The 18,619-nt window shown below is 42.8% G+C and overlaps 1 protein-coding gene across 1 annotated transcript in view; it reads right to left on the bottom strand.

Moving 5' to 3' along the window:
• LOC126251146 (glutamate receptor ionotropic, kainate 2) overlaps positions 1-18,619 on the bottom strand; it is a 1,402,037-nt gene that overhangs the window by 756,009 nt on the left and 627,409 nt on the right. Inside the window, exon 4 of the mRNA XM_049951920.1 lies at positions 14,081-14,101. Coding sequence (XP_049807877.1) covers positions 14,081-14,101 — 21 coding nt within the window. The remainder of the gene's footprint in view (positions 1-14,080; positions 14,102-18,619) is intronic.

Raw genomic sequence — 18,619 nt, forward strand, 5'->3', positions numbered from 1 at the left:
GTAACTAGTGTACTGCCTGGTATTTTCGTATTAAAGCTCTGATGACACATAGGCTCCTGATAAGATTTGCCACGCCAGAAGTGGACTTTGATGACTAATTCAGAGTTTCGAGCGTAAATGTGTGTGGTTCCCCAACATATCGATCGGGAGGCGAGAATCGTTCCCAAGACTCGCAACCTCTTCCCTCTCTAATATTTCATTACTGCAACATATGCTCTATGTATTACTAACACCTGCGTCGGAAACAGCATCTCACTCCGTGCTGTTGCAGTCTGCAGTGCTGCTTAAGAGAGCGAATTACTTCTGCTAGCTACAGCGTCCCAGTGAAACTGGATATTTGGAAAACAAAATGCTGTCCAAAATCACACGAACGTCACACAACGAGCTATAACTTTTAAACACAACGTTTTTCCAACAATATAGCAGCAGTATTTAAGCGAACTTTGTAAAGAAAAATTCAAACAAAATTTATATCACTTCCAGATAGGGAGACAGAAATGTTAAAAACTATAGGGGTACATGCTGTACGTAATTGGATATGTTCACTTGGATGTTTTGATCACAGAATCTATATAACTGAACACCGAAAACAGCCATCTTGTAATGTGCTCCCAGATACACGTTCTCTATCTAACGGCTTCTAAGGAAAACAGAAATTAGATTTTCCATATTCCCCACAGTGTTGCTGTTGTTGTGGTCTTCAGTCCAGAGTCTGGTTTGATGCAGCTCTCCATGCTACTCTATCCTGTGCAAGATTCTTCATCTCCCAGTACCTACTTCAGCCACCATCCTTCTGAATCAGTTTAGTGTATTCATCCCTTGGCCTCCCTCTACGATTTTTACTAATTTGGTGATCCCTTGATGCCTCAGAATACGTTCTATCAAGCGATCCCTCCTTCTTCTAGTCAAGTTGTGCCACAAATTTCTTTTGTTCACCCCCCCCCCCCCCAATTCTTTTCAATACTTCCTCATTAGTTATTTGATCTACTCATATAATCTGCAGCATTCTTTGTAGCACCACATTTCGAAAGCTTCTATTCTCTTCTTGTCTAAACTATTTATCGTCCACGTTTCACTTGCATACATAGCTACACTCCATACAAATACTTTCTGAAAAGACTTCCTGACACTTCAACCTATTCTCAATGTTAACAAATTTCTCTCCTTCAGAAACACTTTCCTTGCCATTGCCGTCTTCATTTTATTTCCTCTCTACATCGATCATCATCAGTTATTTTGCTCCCCAAATAGCAAAACTCATTTACTAATTTAAGCGTCTCATTTCCTAATCTAATTCTCCCAGCATCACCCGATTTAATTCGATTACATTCCAGTATCCTCGTTTTGCTTTAGTTGATGTTCATCTTATATCCTCCTTTCAAGACACTGTCCATTCCGTTCAGCTGCTCTTCCAGGACCTTTGCTGTCTCTGACAGCATTACAATGTCATCGGCGAACCTCAAAGTTTTAATTTCTTCTCCATGGATTTTAATTCCTACTCCGAATTTTTCCATTGTTTCCTTCACTGCTTGCTCAATATACAGATTGCATAACATCGAGAATAGGCTACAACCCTGTGTCACTGCCTTCCCAACCACTACTTCCCTTTCATGCCCCTCGACTCTTATAACTGCCATCTGGTTTCTGTACAAATTGTAAATAGCCTTTCGCTCCCTGTATTTTACCGCTGCCACCTTCAGAATTTGAAGAGCGTACTCCAGTCAACATTGTCTACAAATGCTAGAAACGTAGTTTTGCCTTTCCTTAATCTATTTTCTAAGATAAGTCGTAAGGTCAGTATTGCCTCCCGACTGATCTTCCTCGAAGTCGCCCTCTCCCAGTTTTTCCATTAGTCTGTAAAGAATTCGTGTTAGTATTTTGCAGCCGTAGCTTATTAACCTGATAGTTCGGTAATTTTCACATCTGTCAACACTTGCTTTCTTTGGGACTGGAATTATTATATTCTACTTGACGTCTGAGGGTATTTCACTTGTCTCATACATCTTGGGTTCAATCCCGTCTCCGGCCATCCTGATTTAGGTTTTCCGTGATTTCCCTAAATCGTTTCAGGCAAATGCCGGGATGGTTCCTTTGAAAGGGCACGGCCGATTTCCTTCCCAATCCTTCCTTAACCCGAGCTTACGCTCCGTCTCTAATGACCTAGTTGTCGACGGGTCGTTAAACACTAACCACCACCACCATCATACATCTTGCTCACCAGATGGTAGAGTTTTGTCAGGGCTAGCTCTCCCAAGGCTAACGGTAGTTCTAATGGAATGTTGTCTACTCCCGGGGCCTTGTTTCAACTCAGTTCTTTCAGTGCTCTGTCAAACTCTTCACGCAGTATCATATCTCCCATTACATCTTCATCTACATCCTCTTCCATTTGCATAATATTGTCCTCAAGAACATCGCCCTTGTATAGAACCTCTGCATACTCCTTCTACCTTTCTGCTTTCCCTTCTTTGCTTAGAACCGGGTTTCCATCTGAGCTCTTGATATTCATGCAAATTGTTCTCTTTTCTCCAGAGGTCTCTTTATTTTCTGTAGGAAGTATCTATTTTAACCCTAGTGATATACGCCTCTACATCCTTATGTTTGTTCTCTAGCCATCCCTGCTTAGCCATTTTGCACTTTCTATCGATCTCATTTTTGAGACGTTTGTACTCCTTTTTACTTGCTTCATTTATTGCATTTTTATATTTCCTCCTTCCGTCAATTAAATTCAATATCGCTTCTGTTACTCAAGGATTTCAGTTAGCCCTCGTCTTTTTACCTACTTGATTCTCTGTTGCCTCCACTATTCCATCTCTCAAAGCTACCCATTCTTCCTCTATTGTATTTATTTCCCCCATTCTTGTCAATCGTTCCCTAATGCTCTTCCTTAAACTGTCTACAACCACTGGTTCTGTCCGTTTATCCAGGTCCCATCTCCTTAAATTCCCACGTTTTTGTAGTTTCTTCAGTTTTAATCTACAGTTCATAACCAATAGATTGTGGTCAGAGTCCACATCTGACCCTGGAAATGTCTTACAGTTTAGAACCTGGTTCCTAAATCACTGTCTTACCATTATATAATCTATCTGAAACCTTCCAGTATCTCCAGGCTTCTTCCATGTATACAGCCTTCTTTTATGATTCTTGAACCAAGTGTTAGCTATGATTAAGTTATACTCTGTGCAAAATTCTACCAGACGTCTTCCTCTCTCATTCCTTACCTCCAGTCCATATTCACCTACTACGTTTGCTTCTCTGACTTTTCCTACTATCGAATTCCAGTCACCCATGACTATTAATTTTTCGTCTCCCTTCACTATCTGAATAATTTCTTTTATCTCATTATACATGTCATCAATCTCTTCATCATCTGCGGAGCTAGTTGGCATATAAACTTTTACTACTGTGGTAGGTGTGGGCCACAATAATGTCTACAATAATGCGTTCATTATGCTGTTTGTAGTAACTTACCCGCATTCCTATTTTCTTATTCATTATTAAACCAACTCCTACATTATCCCAATTTGATTTTGTATTTATAACCCTGAATTCATCTGACGAGAAGTATTGTTCCTCCTGCCACCAAAATTCACTAATTTCCCACTATATCTAACTTATCCATTTTCCTTTTTAAATTTTCTAACCTACCTGCCAGATTAAGGTATCTGACATTCCACGCTCCGACCCGTAGAACGCCAGGACGCTATCGTCATTTAACAACACAGGGTAGCTACACACCCTCGGGAAAAATTACGGCTGTAGTTTCCCCTTGCTTTCATCCATTCGCAGTACCAGCACAGCATGGCCGTTTTGGTTAGTGTTACAAGGCCAGATCAGTCAATCATCCAGACTGTTGCCCCTGCAACTACTGAAAAGGCTGCTGCCCCTTTTCCCGAACCACACGTTTGTCTGGCCTCTCAACAGATACCTCTCCGTTGTGGTTGCACCTACGGTACAGCTATCTGTATCGCTGAGGCACGCAAGCCTCCCCACCAACGGCAATGTCCATGGTTCATGGGGTGGTTCCCACAATTACTGACCGAAATGAAACGTTTAAAATCCTGTCATAACCTACTTATTAAGAAGTATAATGTTATCTTAAAGGTTTAACACAATAAATCAAGTTCTAAGATAAGAAACTGAACGTACATATTTAATCAGCGTAATTCACGGTGCGCAAATTACTTAGACCACCCACAAGGCCTGTTTACTGAAAAGTGAAGTATGGGAGTATACAGTAAATTCAGAGCAAATGAACCATACGTGTCATGACGAAAGGGTGCTCAGGCAGTCGCATCAATACAGTGTACCTCCCCCAACCCTCCCCCACCACGCACTCCCCCTGTCAGCAACGCAGGTGTGTAATGTCGCATGCAAGCGATTCTAAGGGAGCCGAATGGCACCCTGCGACAGTGTACCGAGCATCTAGTGCATTTAGTTGGAATAGCAATCGTTCTTACAGGCCCTTGAGAACGATTAAGTTCCTGCCCCAGTCGCGTACAAATGGCAAAGGTCTAATGACCTTGTTGGCCAGGGGAGCTGTTGTCACCACGAAGAACATGTAGTGTCGCAACAGCCGTATCTGGACGAGCATTGTCCTGCTGAAAAAGCGTATCACCTTCCTGTCGGAGAATACCACGAGATAACAGCAACATGGGCCTGGATTTCGTCTCTGGATGATTTTTGGTCGGCCACCACTGTTCACAGAGTGCCTCAATATTGACGTGCGTTTGTACTACGCGGACGTTCAGAACACGGTGTGCAGCGCTGGAATGTTCCATAGACCGCTACTGAAAGGAGCGACACACAACCGATACATTCTGCACAACACGTGCAGCAGTCTGTCGATGTATCCCTCCAGCGCCCCACCACAGCGCGATCCCCTTCAAATGGCTGAAGCTGTTCAACAGGAGTACGAACTCATCGTGGGGTATGGTTGTACCTGAGAATGAATGTTGCCGACACTGTTCACCTCTAAACTCAGTACAGCTACTACCTGCAGAGTCAAAACCGAAGATGTTGAGTTGTTAGAGAGTCGGACGTGGAAAAAGTCAAGTGTTGGGCGTCATGTTGGAAAGACGCATAACGTAGTCAGCTTATAAAATGTGAACTTTAACAGTGATTGTGAGGAAGATGTTTTCAATAAAAGTGTAAGCTTCAAGAATGGTTTGTGAAGCGCATCTAACGTCTAACAACCCTACCACAACAAAGGTCAGCATTTTAATAACGATTGTGGTGTTTCTCACGCTGCTAAATACTGCATTTTCGGGCAACAACAGTCATATTATGTGACAGGTGTCATTAGAGCACATTTAATAAAGTCATTTCATGTAATGATCAAAAAACTAGGCACTCACCTTTTTGTGTTTCCCACTCTGGTCTCGTTGTAAAATCATGGCTCAATCTTTGAAAATCTAGGTGATTATGATTCCAAGCTCCGATGCAAAGAGTCCTAGGTTTTATCCTGCTATATTCAAAAGTTTTGTAGATGCGCTTCACAAACCATCCTTGAAGATTACACTTTTGCTGGACAATGGTGAAGTAAAAAAACAATCAGCACTCCGAAATTAAGATACACTTCCATTTAATTGCTTTTATTGCAATATCACGTAAACACAAAACATCACTTCACAATACAAAACATACTTGAAAACCTCTCTCTCATAGTCACTGTTAAAGTTCACATTTTATAAGCTGACGACAATATTCGTCTTTCCAACATGGCGTCCACGACTTGACATTTTCAAGGTCCGACTCTCTAACAAGTTAACAACTAACTAACCGACTCGTGGCGATAACTTATTAGACCTTCTGGTGACAAACAGACCTGAACTATTTGAAACAGTTAACGCAGAACAGGGAATCAGCGATCATAAAGCGATTACTGCATCGATGATTTCAGCCGTAAATAGAATATTAAAAAAGGTAGGACGATTTTTCTGTTTAGCAAAAGTCACAAAAAGCAGATTACAGAGTACCTGACGGCTCAACACAAAATTTTTGTCTCAAGTACAGATAGTGTTGAGGATCAGTGGACAAAGTTCAAAACCATCGTACAATAAGCGTTAGATGAGTATGTGCCAAGCAAGATCGTAAGAGATGGAAAAGAGCCACCGTGGTACAACAACCAAGTTAGAAAACTGCTGCGGAAGCAAAGAAAACTTCACAGCAAACATAAACATAGCCAAAGCCTTGCAGACAAACAAAAATTACGCGACGCGAAATGTAGTGTGAGGAGGGCTATGCGAGAGGCGTTCAATAAACTCTAAAGTAAAGTTCTATGTACTGACTTGGCAGAAAATCCTAAGAAATTTTGTTCTTATGTCAAAGCGGTAGGTGGATCAAAACAAAATGTCCAGACACTCTGTGACCAAAATGGTACTGAAACAGAGGATGACAGACCAAAGGCCGAAATTCTAAATGTCTTTTTCCAAAGCTGTTTCACAGAGGAAGACTGCACTGTAGTTCCTTCCCTAGATTGTCGCACAGATGACAAAATGGTAGATATCGAAATAGACGACAGAGGGATGGAGAAACAATTAAAATCGCTCAAAAGAGGAAAGGCCGCTGGACCTGATGGGATACCAGTTCGATTTTACACAGAGTACGTGAAGGAACTTGCCCTCCTTCTTGCAGCGGTGTACCGTAGGTCTCCAGAAGAGCGTAGCGTTCCAAAGGATTGGAAAAGGGCAAAGCTCATCCCCGTTTTCAAGAAGGGACGTCGAACAGATGTGCAGAACTATGGACCTATATCTCTAACGTCGATAAGTTGTAGAATTTTGGAACACGTATTATGTTCGAGTATAATGACTTTTCTGGAGACTAGAAATCTACTCTGTAGGAATCAGCATGGGTTTCAAAAAAGACGGTCGTGTGAAACCCAGTTCGCGCTATTCGTCCACGAGATTCAGAGGGCCATAGACACGGATTCCCAAGTAGATGCCGTGTTTCTTGACTTCCGCAAGGCGTTCGATACAGTTCCCCACAGTCGTTTAATGAACAAAGTATGAGCATATGGACTATCAGACCAATTGTGTGATTGAATTGAAGAGTTCCTAGATAACAGAACGCAGCATGTCATTCTCAATGGAGAGAAGTCTGCCGAAGTAAGAGTGATTTCAGGTGTGCACTGAAATGCAGGAGGATCTGCAGCGAGTTGACGCATGGTGCAGGGAATGGCAATTGAATCTCAATGTAGACAAGTTTAATGTGCTGCGAATACGTAGAAAGATAGATCCCTTATCATTTAGCTACAAAATAGCAGGTCAGCAACTGGAAGCAGTTAATTCCATAAATTATCTGGGAGTGCGCATTAGGAGTGATCTGAAAATGGAATAATCATATAAAGTGGATCGTCGGTAAAGCAGATGACAGACTGAGATTCATTGGAAGAATCCTAAGGAAATGCAATCCGAAAACAAACGAAGTAGGTTACATTACGCTTGTTCGCCCACTGCTTGAATACTGCTCAGCAGTGTGGGATCCGTACCAGATAGAGTTGATAGAAGAGATAGAGAAGATCCAACGGAGAGCAGCACGCTTTGTTACAGGATCATTTAGTAATCGCGAAAGCGTTACGGAGATGACAGATAAACTCCAGTGGAAGACTCTACAGGAGAGACGCTCAGTAGCTCGGTACGGGCTTTTGTTAAAGTTTCGAGAACATACCTTCACCGAAGAGTCAAGCAGTATATTGCTCCCTCCTACGTATATCTCGCGAAGAGACCATGTGGATAAAATCAGAGAGATTAGAGCCCACACTGAAGCATACCGACAATCCTTCTTTCCACGAACAATACGAGACTGGAATAGAAGGGAGAACCGATAGAGGTACTCAGGGTACCCTCCGCCACACACCGTCAGGTGGCTTGCGTAGTGTGGATGTAGATGTAGATGTGTGGACTGGCCTCCTGTGCGTCATCTGATAGCCGGTGACAGTAACAAATGATGAATCACTAACATTACTAACCCCTCAGTATGTCCGCTTTAACCCTGCTGCCTTAGAACACCGTCATTTAGGATATTACATTTTTTCCCCAGCGGTCTATTGTTATGTAGTATAAGGGAATGAGACCACTTAGCTACGTCCAACAGATTCTAGACATAATTTAAATCTTTTTCAAAACTTATTCTCTCCATTATCCCACTCAAAGAGAAAGACACACACACACAGACAGACAGAGAGAGAGAGAGAGAGAGAGAGCGAGAGAGAAGAAAGAAAAAGGAAAAAGGTTTCTTACTGAGTACATTTAATGCACGAGATATGGCTTCATAAATATTGAGATGCGTGACAACTAGCTTTTCTTAAAATACACCATATTCTTCCTGTGTTTGATAATGAGAGCACTTTGAAAGTTTAAACAAGCTGTAATCGTAACTTCATTTTCTAAGCTCTCGCTGATAGCCCCACAAAATAATGAAAGGGAAACCGTTTAGCGCTTACTAAATGTTCATCGTCCATGCAGTGAAACTTCATCGGGTGGCATGACGTTTTAATTTATTATTTCATATTAAATTTAATTCGTATGACACGATTGAGTGTGAGTTTCACAAGGAGTAGTTTTAGCCGCCTGTCTGTAAGTTCTTTCAATAGGATGCCACTTCGGCGACTTAAGCGATCTTGAAATATCCTAGTAATCCTTCCGGGGTAAAGGGGACCTACAGTTTAGGGTGGAATTCGAATCACGTGTTTTCCCTAGTTCATTACTAATAACTCTTATTTCCTACCCATTTACGGACAGTATACACATATACTACTGGAGGTATGTAAACAATTATATAACTGATATGAAACTTCCTGGCAGATTAAAACTGTGTGCCCGACCGAGACTCGAACTCGGGACCTTTGCCTTTCGCGGGCAAGTGCTCTACCATCTGAGCTAGCGAAGCACGACTCACGCCCGGTCCTCACAGCTTTACTTCTGCCGGTATCTCGTCTCGTACCTTCCAAACTTTACAGAAGCTCTCCTGCGAACCTTGCAGAACTAGCACTCCTGAAAGAAAGGATATTGCGGAGACATGGTTTAGCCACAGCCTGGGGGATGTTTCCAGAATGAGATTTTTACTCTACAGCGGAGTGTGCGCTGATATGAAACTTCCTGGCAGATTAAAACTGTGTGCCCGACCGAGACTCGAACTCTGAACCTCTGCCTTTCGCGGGCAAGTGCTCAGATGGTAGAGCACTTGCCCGCGAAAGGCAATGGTCCCGAGTTCGATTCTCGGTCGGGCACACAGTTTTAATCTGCCAGGAAGTTTCATATCAGCGCACACTCCGCTGCAGAGTGAAAATCTCATTCTGGAATTATATAACCGTACGAAACGCAGTTCGTTTCTTTGAGAAAATGTGGCTTGGGGTTACTGGTATTTATTTATGAGAGGTGTTGAAACGAGTCCCATTTTCCTGAATCCACAACACAATGTTCCTTCTAAAAGGCATACAAACGTGCTGTATACTTGCAGGTGTCAAGAAACGACAAGCTTCTGCAATGAACTGACTGCAGTCGTGTTATGTAAGACTGTAGAATACACCCTTACACTGCCCTATAAGAGGCATGTCGGAGCGCTAAATATGTCTGGCCTGCCACGGATGTTGATTGATAATGAATAAACATGGCATCCTCATCCAATGAGTGATATTTGCCGATGCTTGCTGAATGCCAACACGATGTCAGCGAAGAAACCATTGTTAGTTATGCTGTGTGCTATCCTGGTCGAAGTGCCCCATAAGCCTTTACGTTCTTACGTGATGAACAACGACTTCGAGAAACAACTGGTTTGAAAATGCGAGGCGGTAATAGACACAGACCAGGAATAAATGGGGATATGGAAGTGTTTTCACTGGAATACACCAAGATTCTCATGTCAGCTTACCAGAACTTGTTACAGCCACTGGTATCAGCTTTACACGTGTGTAACGAATAGAACGCGATCACACCAGTGCCAATGGTTAGTCACTCGGCAGCTGCCTGGGATTCATTACAAACGGTGAATTACTTCCTTCGAATAATTACACCCTACACGCCTTTCAAAGTGTTAAGTTTTCTGGTGACCATTTGCACATATTATGATCCAGTGAACCTCCATAATATACATTACTGGGCCATTTATAATTCTGGGGGGTGGTACGTCCTGTCGATCTTTAAAGTAATTTTCCTTTAACTTATGGTGCGGAATCCTAGGAGGTGAAATCATCGATCCACATTATTCCGTGATTACTCTGACAGGTGGAGGGGTACGTCATGTCGATCATTTAAGTAATTTTCCTTTAATGTATGGTGCGAAATCCTTGGAGATGGAATCATCGATCCACATTAGCCCATGGATACTCTGACAGGTGAGGTGTACACTCATGTTCAGAAAAGACAGAACACCTTGAACGACTAGAGACAGGACGTTACTATTCGCAAGACATGTACATTAGTATGTTCTGCAGAAATGATTAGCATTTCAGTCACCTCGGTTCAGCATGTGTCCCGTTGCCTAGTAGGTACAGGGTCTGCCATAATTCCTCATAACTCGTTCCATGCGTGATGGCATCGACACGTACACGGGACGAATGGCGTACTATGGTATAAAAAAATGGTTCAAATGACTCTGAGCACTATGGGACTTAACATCTAAGGTCATCAGTCCCCTAGAACTCAGAACTACTTAAACCTAACTAACCTAAGGACATCACACACATCCATGCCCGAGGCAGGATTCGAACCTGCGACCGTAGCGGTCGCGCGGTTCCAGACTGAAGCGCCTAGAACCGCTCGGCCACCCCGGCCGACTCCTGTGGTATACCCATCCGCGCTGCATTCACGCGGCTTCAGAGGTCATCTGTCATGGTTGGCATTGGGTCACAGCATTGCAACTATCGTTTCACCATATTCCAAACAATTTCAATTGGTGGCAAGTCTGACGATGTGGCAGAGCAGGACAAAAGTCTGACATGCTGTAACAACAATAAGACACGTGTTTGTGCAGCAACATGTGCCAATGCATTGTCTTACTGAGAAATGGCGTCTGAAGTGTTATACAGGAAGGGTATGGCTGGGGGTCCCAGGATGTAGCTCGTCTGGCTCACCACCTATGATCTGTGGTTGTACCCAACAGCACCCCACACCATAAGGCCTTGAGTTGGTGCTGTATGTCCTGTGCGAATGCAGTCGCTCTGATGCTGCTCCCCTGTCTGCGGCGAACCAAAATACGGCCATAATTTTCAAACAAACAGGACCTGGATTCATCCGCAAACACTGTCTGATGCCATTCATGTCCCCAGTGGCGTCATTTCATACACCGTTGCTGTCCAGCATGTTTCTGCTCATTCGACAAAGGTAGGCGGAGAAGTGGACGACACGTAAGTAACCCATCCCGTAATAAACGGCGACAGACTGTTATCCCTTATAGTGTAAGATGTGTTGTACTGTTACATTGTTGTGCCAGAGCCAACGAGGACGCAGATCTGTCCTGCGACGCCATTCGGATGAGCAATCGATCTTCTCGGGGGGGGGGGGGGGGGGAGAGGGGGTTGGTCTCAGTGGTGCTACCTGACATATCTCGTTCTGCTGTATCGCCTTCTGTGAACCGTTCTGCACACATACGCTGCACTGCTGAAACACTTCGTCCAACATGAGCAACAATTTCCCGGATGGATGCGTCGCATTCTCTCACGCCAATAAGGCGCACTCTTTCAGACTCACTGATTTGATGGTGCGGTTGACGCATATGTCTGCGGAGCATACTGTACGTGTGCTCAAATCGCACTGATCAATTAGCTTCGGTTTATAGGGACAACGAGAGCCGCAGGCCCATTTTACCGGTAGGAGGTGTTGCGCCATAATATCGTTGATCTTGAGCTCGTGGGCCGACAGGGCTCAAATACTAATCATTTCTCCTGAGTACACTAATGTACATATACTGTGAACTTGAACGTTCTGTCACTCATCGTTCAAGGTCTTCCGTTTTTTCTGAACATGAGTTTATATACATAGAAGCGCCAAAGAAACTGGTATAGTCACGCGTATTCAAATCCAGAGACACGTAAACAGGCAGAATACGGCGCTGCTGTCGACAACACCTGTATATGACAAGCTTCTCGCGCAATTGTTAGATCGGTTTCTGCTGTTACAATGGCAGGTTATCAAGGTTTCAGTGAGTTTGAACGTGGTGCTATAGTCAGCGGACGAGCGATGGGACACAGCATCTCAAAGGTAGCGATGAAGTGGGGATTTTCCCTTACGACCATTTCACGAGTGTACGGTGAATATCAGGAATACGGTAAAACATCAAATATCCGACATCACTGCGTCCGAAAAAAGATCCTGCAAGAACGGGACCAACGATGACTGAAGAGAATTGCTGCAGAATTCAATGCTGGGCCATCAACAAGTGTCAACGTGCGAACCATTCAAAGAAACCTTGATGGCTGCACGACACGAAGCTTGACGCCCCGCCTGGGCCCCTCAACACAGGCACTGGACTGTTGGTGAGTGGAAACATGTTGCCTGATCGGTCGAGTATCGTTTTAAATTGTATCGAGAGGATGGACATGAGTGGGTACAGAGACAACCTCATGAATCCACGGATCCTGCATGTCAGCAGAGGGCTGTTCAAGCAGGTGGAGGCTCAGTAATGATGCGGGGTGTGTGCAGCTGGAGTGACATGGGACTCCTGATACGCTTAAATACGACTCTGACAGGTGACACGTACATAAGCATTCTGTCTGATCACCTGCATCCATTCATGTCCACTGTGCATTTCAACGGACTTGTGCAATTCCAGCAGGACAATACGATACCCCACACGTCCAGTATTACTACAGAATGGCTCCAGGAACACTCTTCTGAATTTAAACACTTCCACTTGCCACTAAATCCCCAGACATGAACATTTTTGAGCATATCTTGGATGCCTCCTCGTACTCTTACGGCCTTGCGGACGGTGCTGCAGGAGTCATGGTGCAAGTTCCCTCCACCACTACTTTAGACATTAGTCGAGTCCATGCCACTTCGTGTTGCGGCACTTGTGCGTACTCGCGGGGTCCTACACGATATTAGGCAATGGTGCCAGTTTCCTTGTCTCTTCAGTGTAGCTTTCAACGAAGGCAGTTTATGTCTTCAATTGACACTTAACAAAAAGGCACAAAGTGAATGTATTGTGATAGCATCACATTCAGCTTGGCCTATCACTGTAGTTAAACAGGGTAAACCGGTGATTAACGATATAAAACAAGGAATCTTTCACACAAGCATAACCAATCGTTAGAAAAAAAAAAAAAAAAAAAAAAAACAGCATTGCAATGATACGTACTGTGGTGAAGATCTATGCATACAACTACCGCACTGTGTGCTGCACTGTTAAAAAGCCAGACTCATTTGAATAGCTAAACTTACAACTAAAAGCATAATGGAACATTAATATCTACTTCTCATAATGAAATATTAATTAGAATAAAATAATTTTGAAATTATTGTGAAGATTACAAAATTAATTGCTGAAATACAGTTTAAAAATAACTGGCTTGTATTTATAGAATAATAAAGAGTATTTACATTGAGAAGGAAGTGTTGGAACGAGCTATGTAAGCTAAAAAGAATAAATTAGAAAATACGTGGTATATTATCACTATCTCCTTTATTTAAAACTTATACCTAGGTACTAAAGCTGGAGAATAATACTCGCACAACTTTGAAAGCGAGAAGCAAAATATTAATTCAGTTAAAGATTATTACGGTATGAAATCTTATTATTGGTGAAATGGCATTATGTTAAGCAGATAATTTTAAGAGACTATTGATTTGTAATGAAACGTTAGGTACTGCGTTTTCTGTTACATTACGGCACTTACAAAACTATATTGGTGGTATTAATGTGTATGAAGCTATAAGACATAATCTTCAATGACAATTTAATAACGAGAGTACTGCAGGAATACTTTACCTTTTGTAGAGTACCATTTTTTATTCATACACTGAAGGAATTAGTCCATAGCTACAAAAGAAGCGATTAAAACGATCGAAGCAGACTACAGAGGATAACACGAGTGTTTAAGTAAGCAATAAAAAGTGGAAATATTAGTTCTGGTTTTCTCTCTAACCTTTCGTGCCGACAAGATCAGCTGCAGAAGGAAAGAAGTGTGTTGTTAATTTTGGGTGTAAACAAATATATGTGGGAAACAACTGATAATGTAAATAACATACATGTAATTAAAAATAGAAAATATAACAAATAAAACTAAAATGCTGATTTTAGAGCAATAGAATGTCCCAGAAAGATCAAATATAGAGGAATAAAGATTTTATAGTGTCAAAATTTAGACTAAACATATATTTTAAAATATTTATTGATTGCTAAATTACAGTCAAATACGTAGATCGAGCGTAAACAAATAACTCGTTAGATATTAATAATATTACAGAGTACACCTATTAGTTCTACAATGGAACATACTGTGCAGCAGTTGCGATCACTGATTCCTTGGGAGAATGGCACTAGTTATTACCGTGACCAACAACACTCAAAATGCAACGAATTTTTTTGGAGAGTTAGTGGTATTATGTGAAATAAATTTAGAGCTTTCCTTTACACATAATAGGAGTCCATATTAAAAAAAAATCAAACAGGAGAAGGATTATGAGATAAAATTTGTTTGTAACACTACTAAATTACCCACATTTTCTGAACCATGAAAACAAAGTCATTCAACGTACGAAAGCTAAGCCATTCAGTTTATTAATTGAACCGCTGGCAGTATAAAGTGATTTTAACCTTTTTTGCCATACCCACTTCTGTAATCAGTAAACTTTTTTTTTGATTGAGTCACAAAGGCTGAGTGTATGCATTGATTTAAATCAAACACGAAAGCTGAACCAGAATGAGATTTTCACTCTGCAGCGGAGTGTGCGCTGATATGAAACTTCCTGGTAGAGCACTTGCCCGCGAAAGGCAAAGGTTCCGAGCTCGAGTCTCGGTCCGGCACACAGTTTTAATCTGCCAGGGAGTTTCATGAAAGTTGATAATTTGTTTAGGCTCGGGATTCGGACGGCAGTCTCCTGTTTACTAGGCAGATGCGCCGACCATTGCGCCATCTGGACACAGTGGTTATAGCAACTGCATGCCTCCCGTCAGGCCCAAATTGTCAACTTATCCACACACTACTAATGTAGTGACTCTTGCCCATTATCCTCACTGCTCGCGGCATTTCGCCTGTTTCCGTAAGTGTTGGAGCCCGGTATGCATCAACACAAGTGATTATTGGCCGTCCTCACCTTAGATATATTTAAGTGGCGTCTATTCTTTCAAACATGTCAGAAAGAGCAGACACACTCTTTTCACTAAGAGTTACATTGTAGTTCACGAAAATTTTAAATTTTTGTGGTTTTTGTGTGCTGCATCTCTTCTTGTGATTGGATGATGTCAAGAGAACGGGTAAGTCGGTCCATCTTGTTTACTTGTTACCCTGAAACTAGTTTCGCTATAACTTTTCCCTAACAATATACAGATATAGGTAGAGATGTAGAGAAATTTTGTTTCAAATGATTTTATACCTAGAGCATTTAACACATTTCTATAGTCTACCTTTACCTGTTTCACTGTTTTACTATGTCAGCATTGTTAAAGATACAGTGAAATTTAGATTCATATGGTGTTGTAGTTAGTTTCAATTAACCCATTTCAGTACCGTACCTTTATCTGTTTCAATGTTTTACACTATCAACCGTGTTAACATGTGTTTCGTTTTACAGTAGGCCCCTATGCCATCTGTAACACTGTGACTATCGTTATTGAATTTAATTTGTGACATTAAATATATTTTATACCACAAAACTGTAACTTAATAAATACTATTTTATACATACAGTCAAAATGTTGCAACCATATTTATACCAATAGTATAAAAGGATCTCATTTATAGGCCTAATTGCTGGTGAAAATTTTTACTTTTCAAGTGTCAGAGTAATATACACAAACAATAATGATCCGTTGGTAACAATAAAAATTTAAAGGTACAATAAAGTTTTTGCATATGCCACGAAATTTTATTCTTGGGACATTACACGTTCTACAGCTCACACAATAGGTTAGATCAAAAATGCAGCTATCAGAATCTTACCCTCTTCTGGTTAAATTTCTGCGGACGCCCGATGCACGGCAGCGTTGCTTCCACTTTTGTATTATTACTGCCACAACGCTGTTCTCCAAACAGTGTTTCAACTTATCCCATTGTGTAGCCGTGAGTTCCATTGGTACGCCTGTTAGTACTATATTTCCATTCCATGGTGGTTAATTCCCTTCGAGCTTGCACTTTTGTACGTTTCGTGCATTTGTCTGTAGTGAGAAAGAAAAGGCGAGAGGCAGCTGACTTTTAGTTGTGTACACAACGTCCAACGAAGCTGACTTTTAGATGTGTATACAACGGCCGTCGACGTTCTCGCTTCATTCATCAGAAGGTATACGACTGGCAAGTAACTTAAACAACAGGTATCTGATTGGAAATACAGTAAATATTTTACAAACAATTTGAATGAAACTACATCAAACTGCCTCATGATTTAAAGTTCCATCAGTAATAAAAAAAGGTCAAATAAATATAATAAAACACAAAAAAATGAAAAACGCAAAACGTAGTTCCTTATTGTGCATTTGTTTCTTCATATTTAATCCATTAATGTGTGATATACTTGCTATTAAGGAATTTTTACTGATGCGCTCTTGAGTTACAGATTTGAGGAAGACCAAGGAAAAAAAATTTACTTTTTGCGAAATATGTTTTATTTCCATTCTAATTTCGCTACCATTGATGAACAGAACAGTACTTCTCTGTACAGTTTTCGAGGATATAACAGCTTTTGACATACCGCTGTGGATGTCAGAATGGTTCGTTTCAGATGGACTGGTTGATTCGCTCCCCATCTTCTCATATGCATTTCATAAAAATTTCGCCCAACAGATAACTATTAGGACAGGGGTGGCTCTAGCAAACTTGAGACATGTGTGTTGCTTCTCACAAGTGTCAGATAATGTGAACATCTACGAAATGAAACAACGGCCCTCATCAGTTGCTACACTCCTGGAAATGGAAAAAAGAACACATTGACACCGGTGTGTCAGACCCACCATACTTGCTCCGGACACTGCGAGAGGGCTGTACAAGCAATGATCACACGCAAGGCACAGCGGACACACCAGGAACCGCGGTGTTGGCCGTCGAATGGCGCTAGCTGCGCAGCATTTGTGCACCGCCGCCGTCAGTGTCAGCCAGTTTGCCGTGGCATACGGAGCTCCATCGCAGTCTTAAACACTGGTAGCATGCCGCGACAGCGTGGACGTGAACCGTATGTGCAGTTGACGGACTTTGAGCGAGGGCGTATAGTGGGCATGCGGGAGGCCGGGTGGACGTACCGCCGAATTGCTCAACACGTGGGGCGTGAGGTCTCCACAGTACATCGATGTTGTCGCCAGTGGTCGGCGGAAGGTGCACGTGCCCGTCGACCTGGGACCGCACCGCAGCGACGCACGGATGCACGCCAAGACCGTAGGATCCTACGCAGTGCCGTAGGGGACCGCACCGCCACTTCCCAGCAAATTAGGGACACTGTTGCTCCTGGGGTATCGGCGAGGACCATTCGCAACCGTCTCCATGAAGCTGGGCTACGGTCCCGCACACCGTTAGGCCGTCTTCCGCTCACGCCCCAACATCGTGCAGCCCGCCTCCAGTGGTGTCGCGACAGGCGTGAATGGAGGGACGAATGGAGACGTGTCGTCTTCAGCGATGAGAGTTGCTTCTACCTTGGTGCCAATGATGGTCGTATGCGTGTTTGGCGCCGTGCAGGTGAGCGCCACAATCAGGACTGCATACGACCGAGGCACACAGGGCCAACACCCGGCATCATGGTGTGGGGAGCGATCTCCTACACTGGCCGTACACCACTGGTGATCGTCGAGGGGACACTGAATAGTGCACGGTACATCCAAACCGTCATCGAACCCATCGTTCTACCATTCCTAGACTGGCAAGGGAACTTGCTGTTCCAACAGGACAATGGACGTCCGCATGCATCCCGTGCCACCCAACGCGCTCTAGAAGGTGTAAGTCAACTACCCTGGCCAGCAAGATCTCCGGATCTGTCCCCCATTGAGCATGTTTGGGACTGGATGAAGCGTCGTCTCACGCGGTCTGCACGTCCAGCACGAACGCTGGTCCAACTGAGGCGCCAGGTGGAAATGGCATGGCAAGCCGTTCCACAGGACTACATCCAGCATCTCTACGATCGTCTCCATGGGAGAATAGCAGCCTGCATTGCTGCGAAAGGTGGATATACACTGTACTAGTGCCGACATTGTGCATGCTCTGTTGCCTGTGTCTATGTGCCTGTGGTTCTGTCAGTGTGATCATGTGATGTATCTGACCCCAGGAATGTGTCAATAAAGTTTCCCCTTCCTGGGACAATGAATTCACGGTGTTCTTATTTCAATTTCCTGGAGTGTATTTAGTATAAAATTCCCTGCTAACATATGCTCGAATAAGAAATTATTACAAGATTATGTCGATTTCAAGACATGCAGAGAATAAGAAATCTGACAGACACTTGAATGTCCTGGCAAAGATCGGATAGTTTATGTGAGTGGGATAAAG

Source organism: Schistocerca nitens, chromosome 1 (assembly GCF_023898315.1).
Source record: "Schistocerca nitens isolate TAMUIC-IGC-003100 chromosome 1, iqSchNite1.1, whole genome shotgun sequence".
Lineage (NCBI taxonomy): Eukaryota > Metazoa > Arthropoda > Insecta > Orthoptera > Acrididae > Schistocerca > Schistocerca nitens.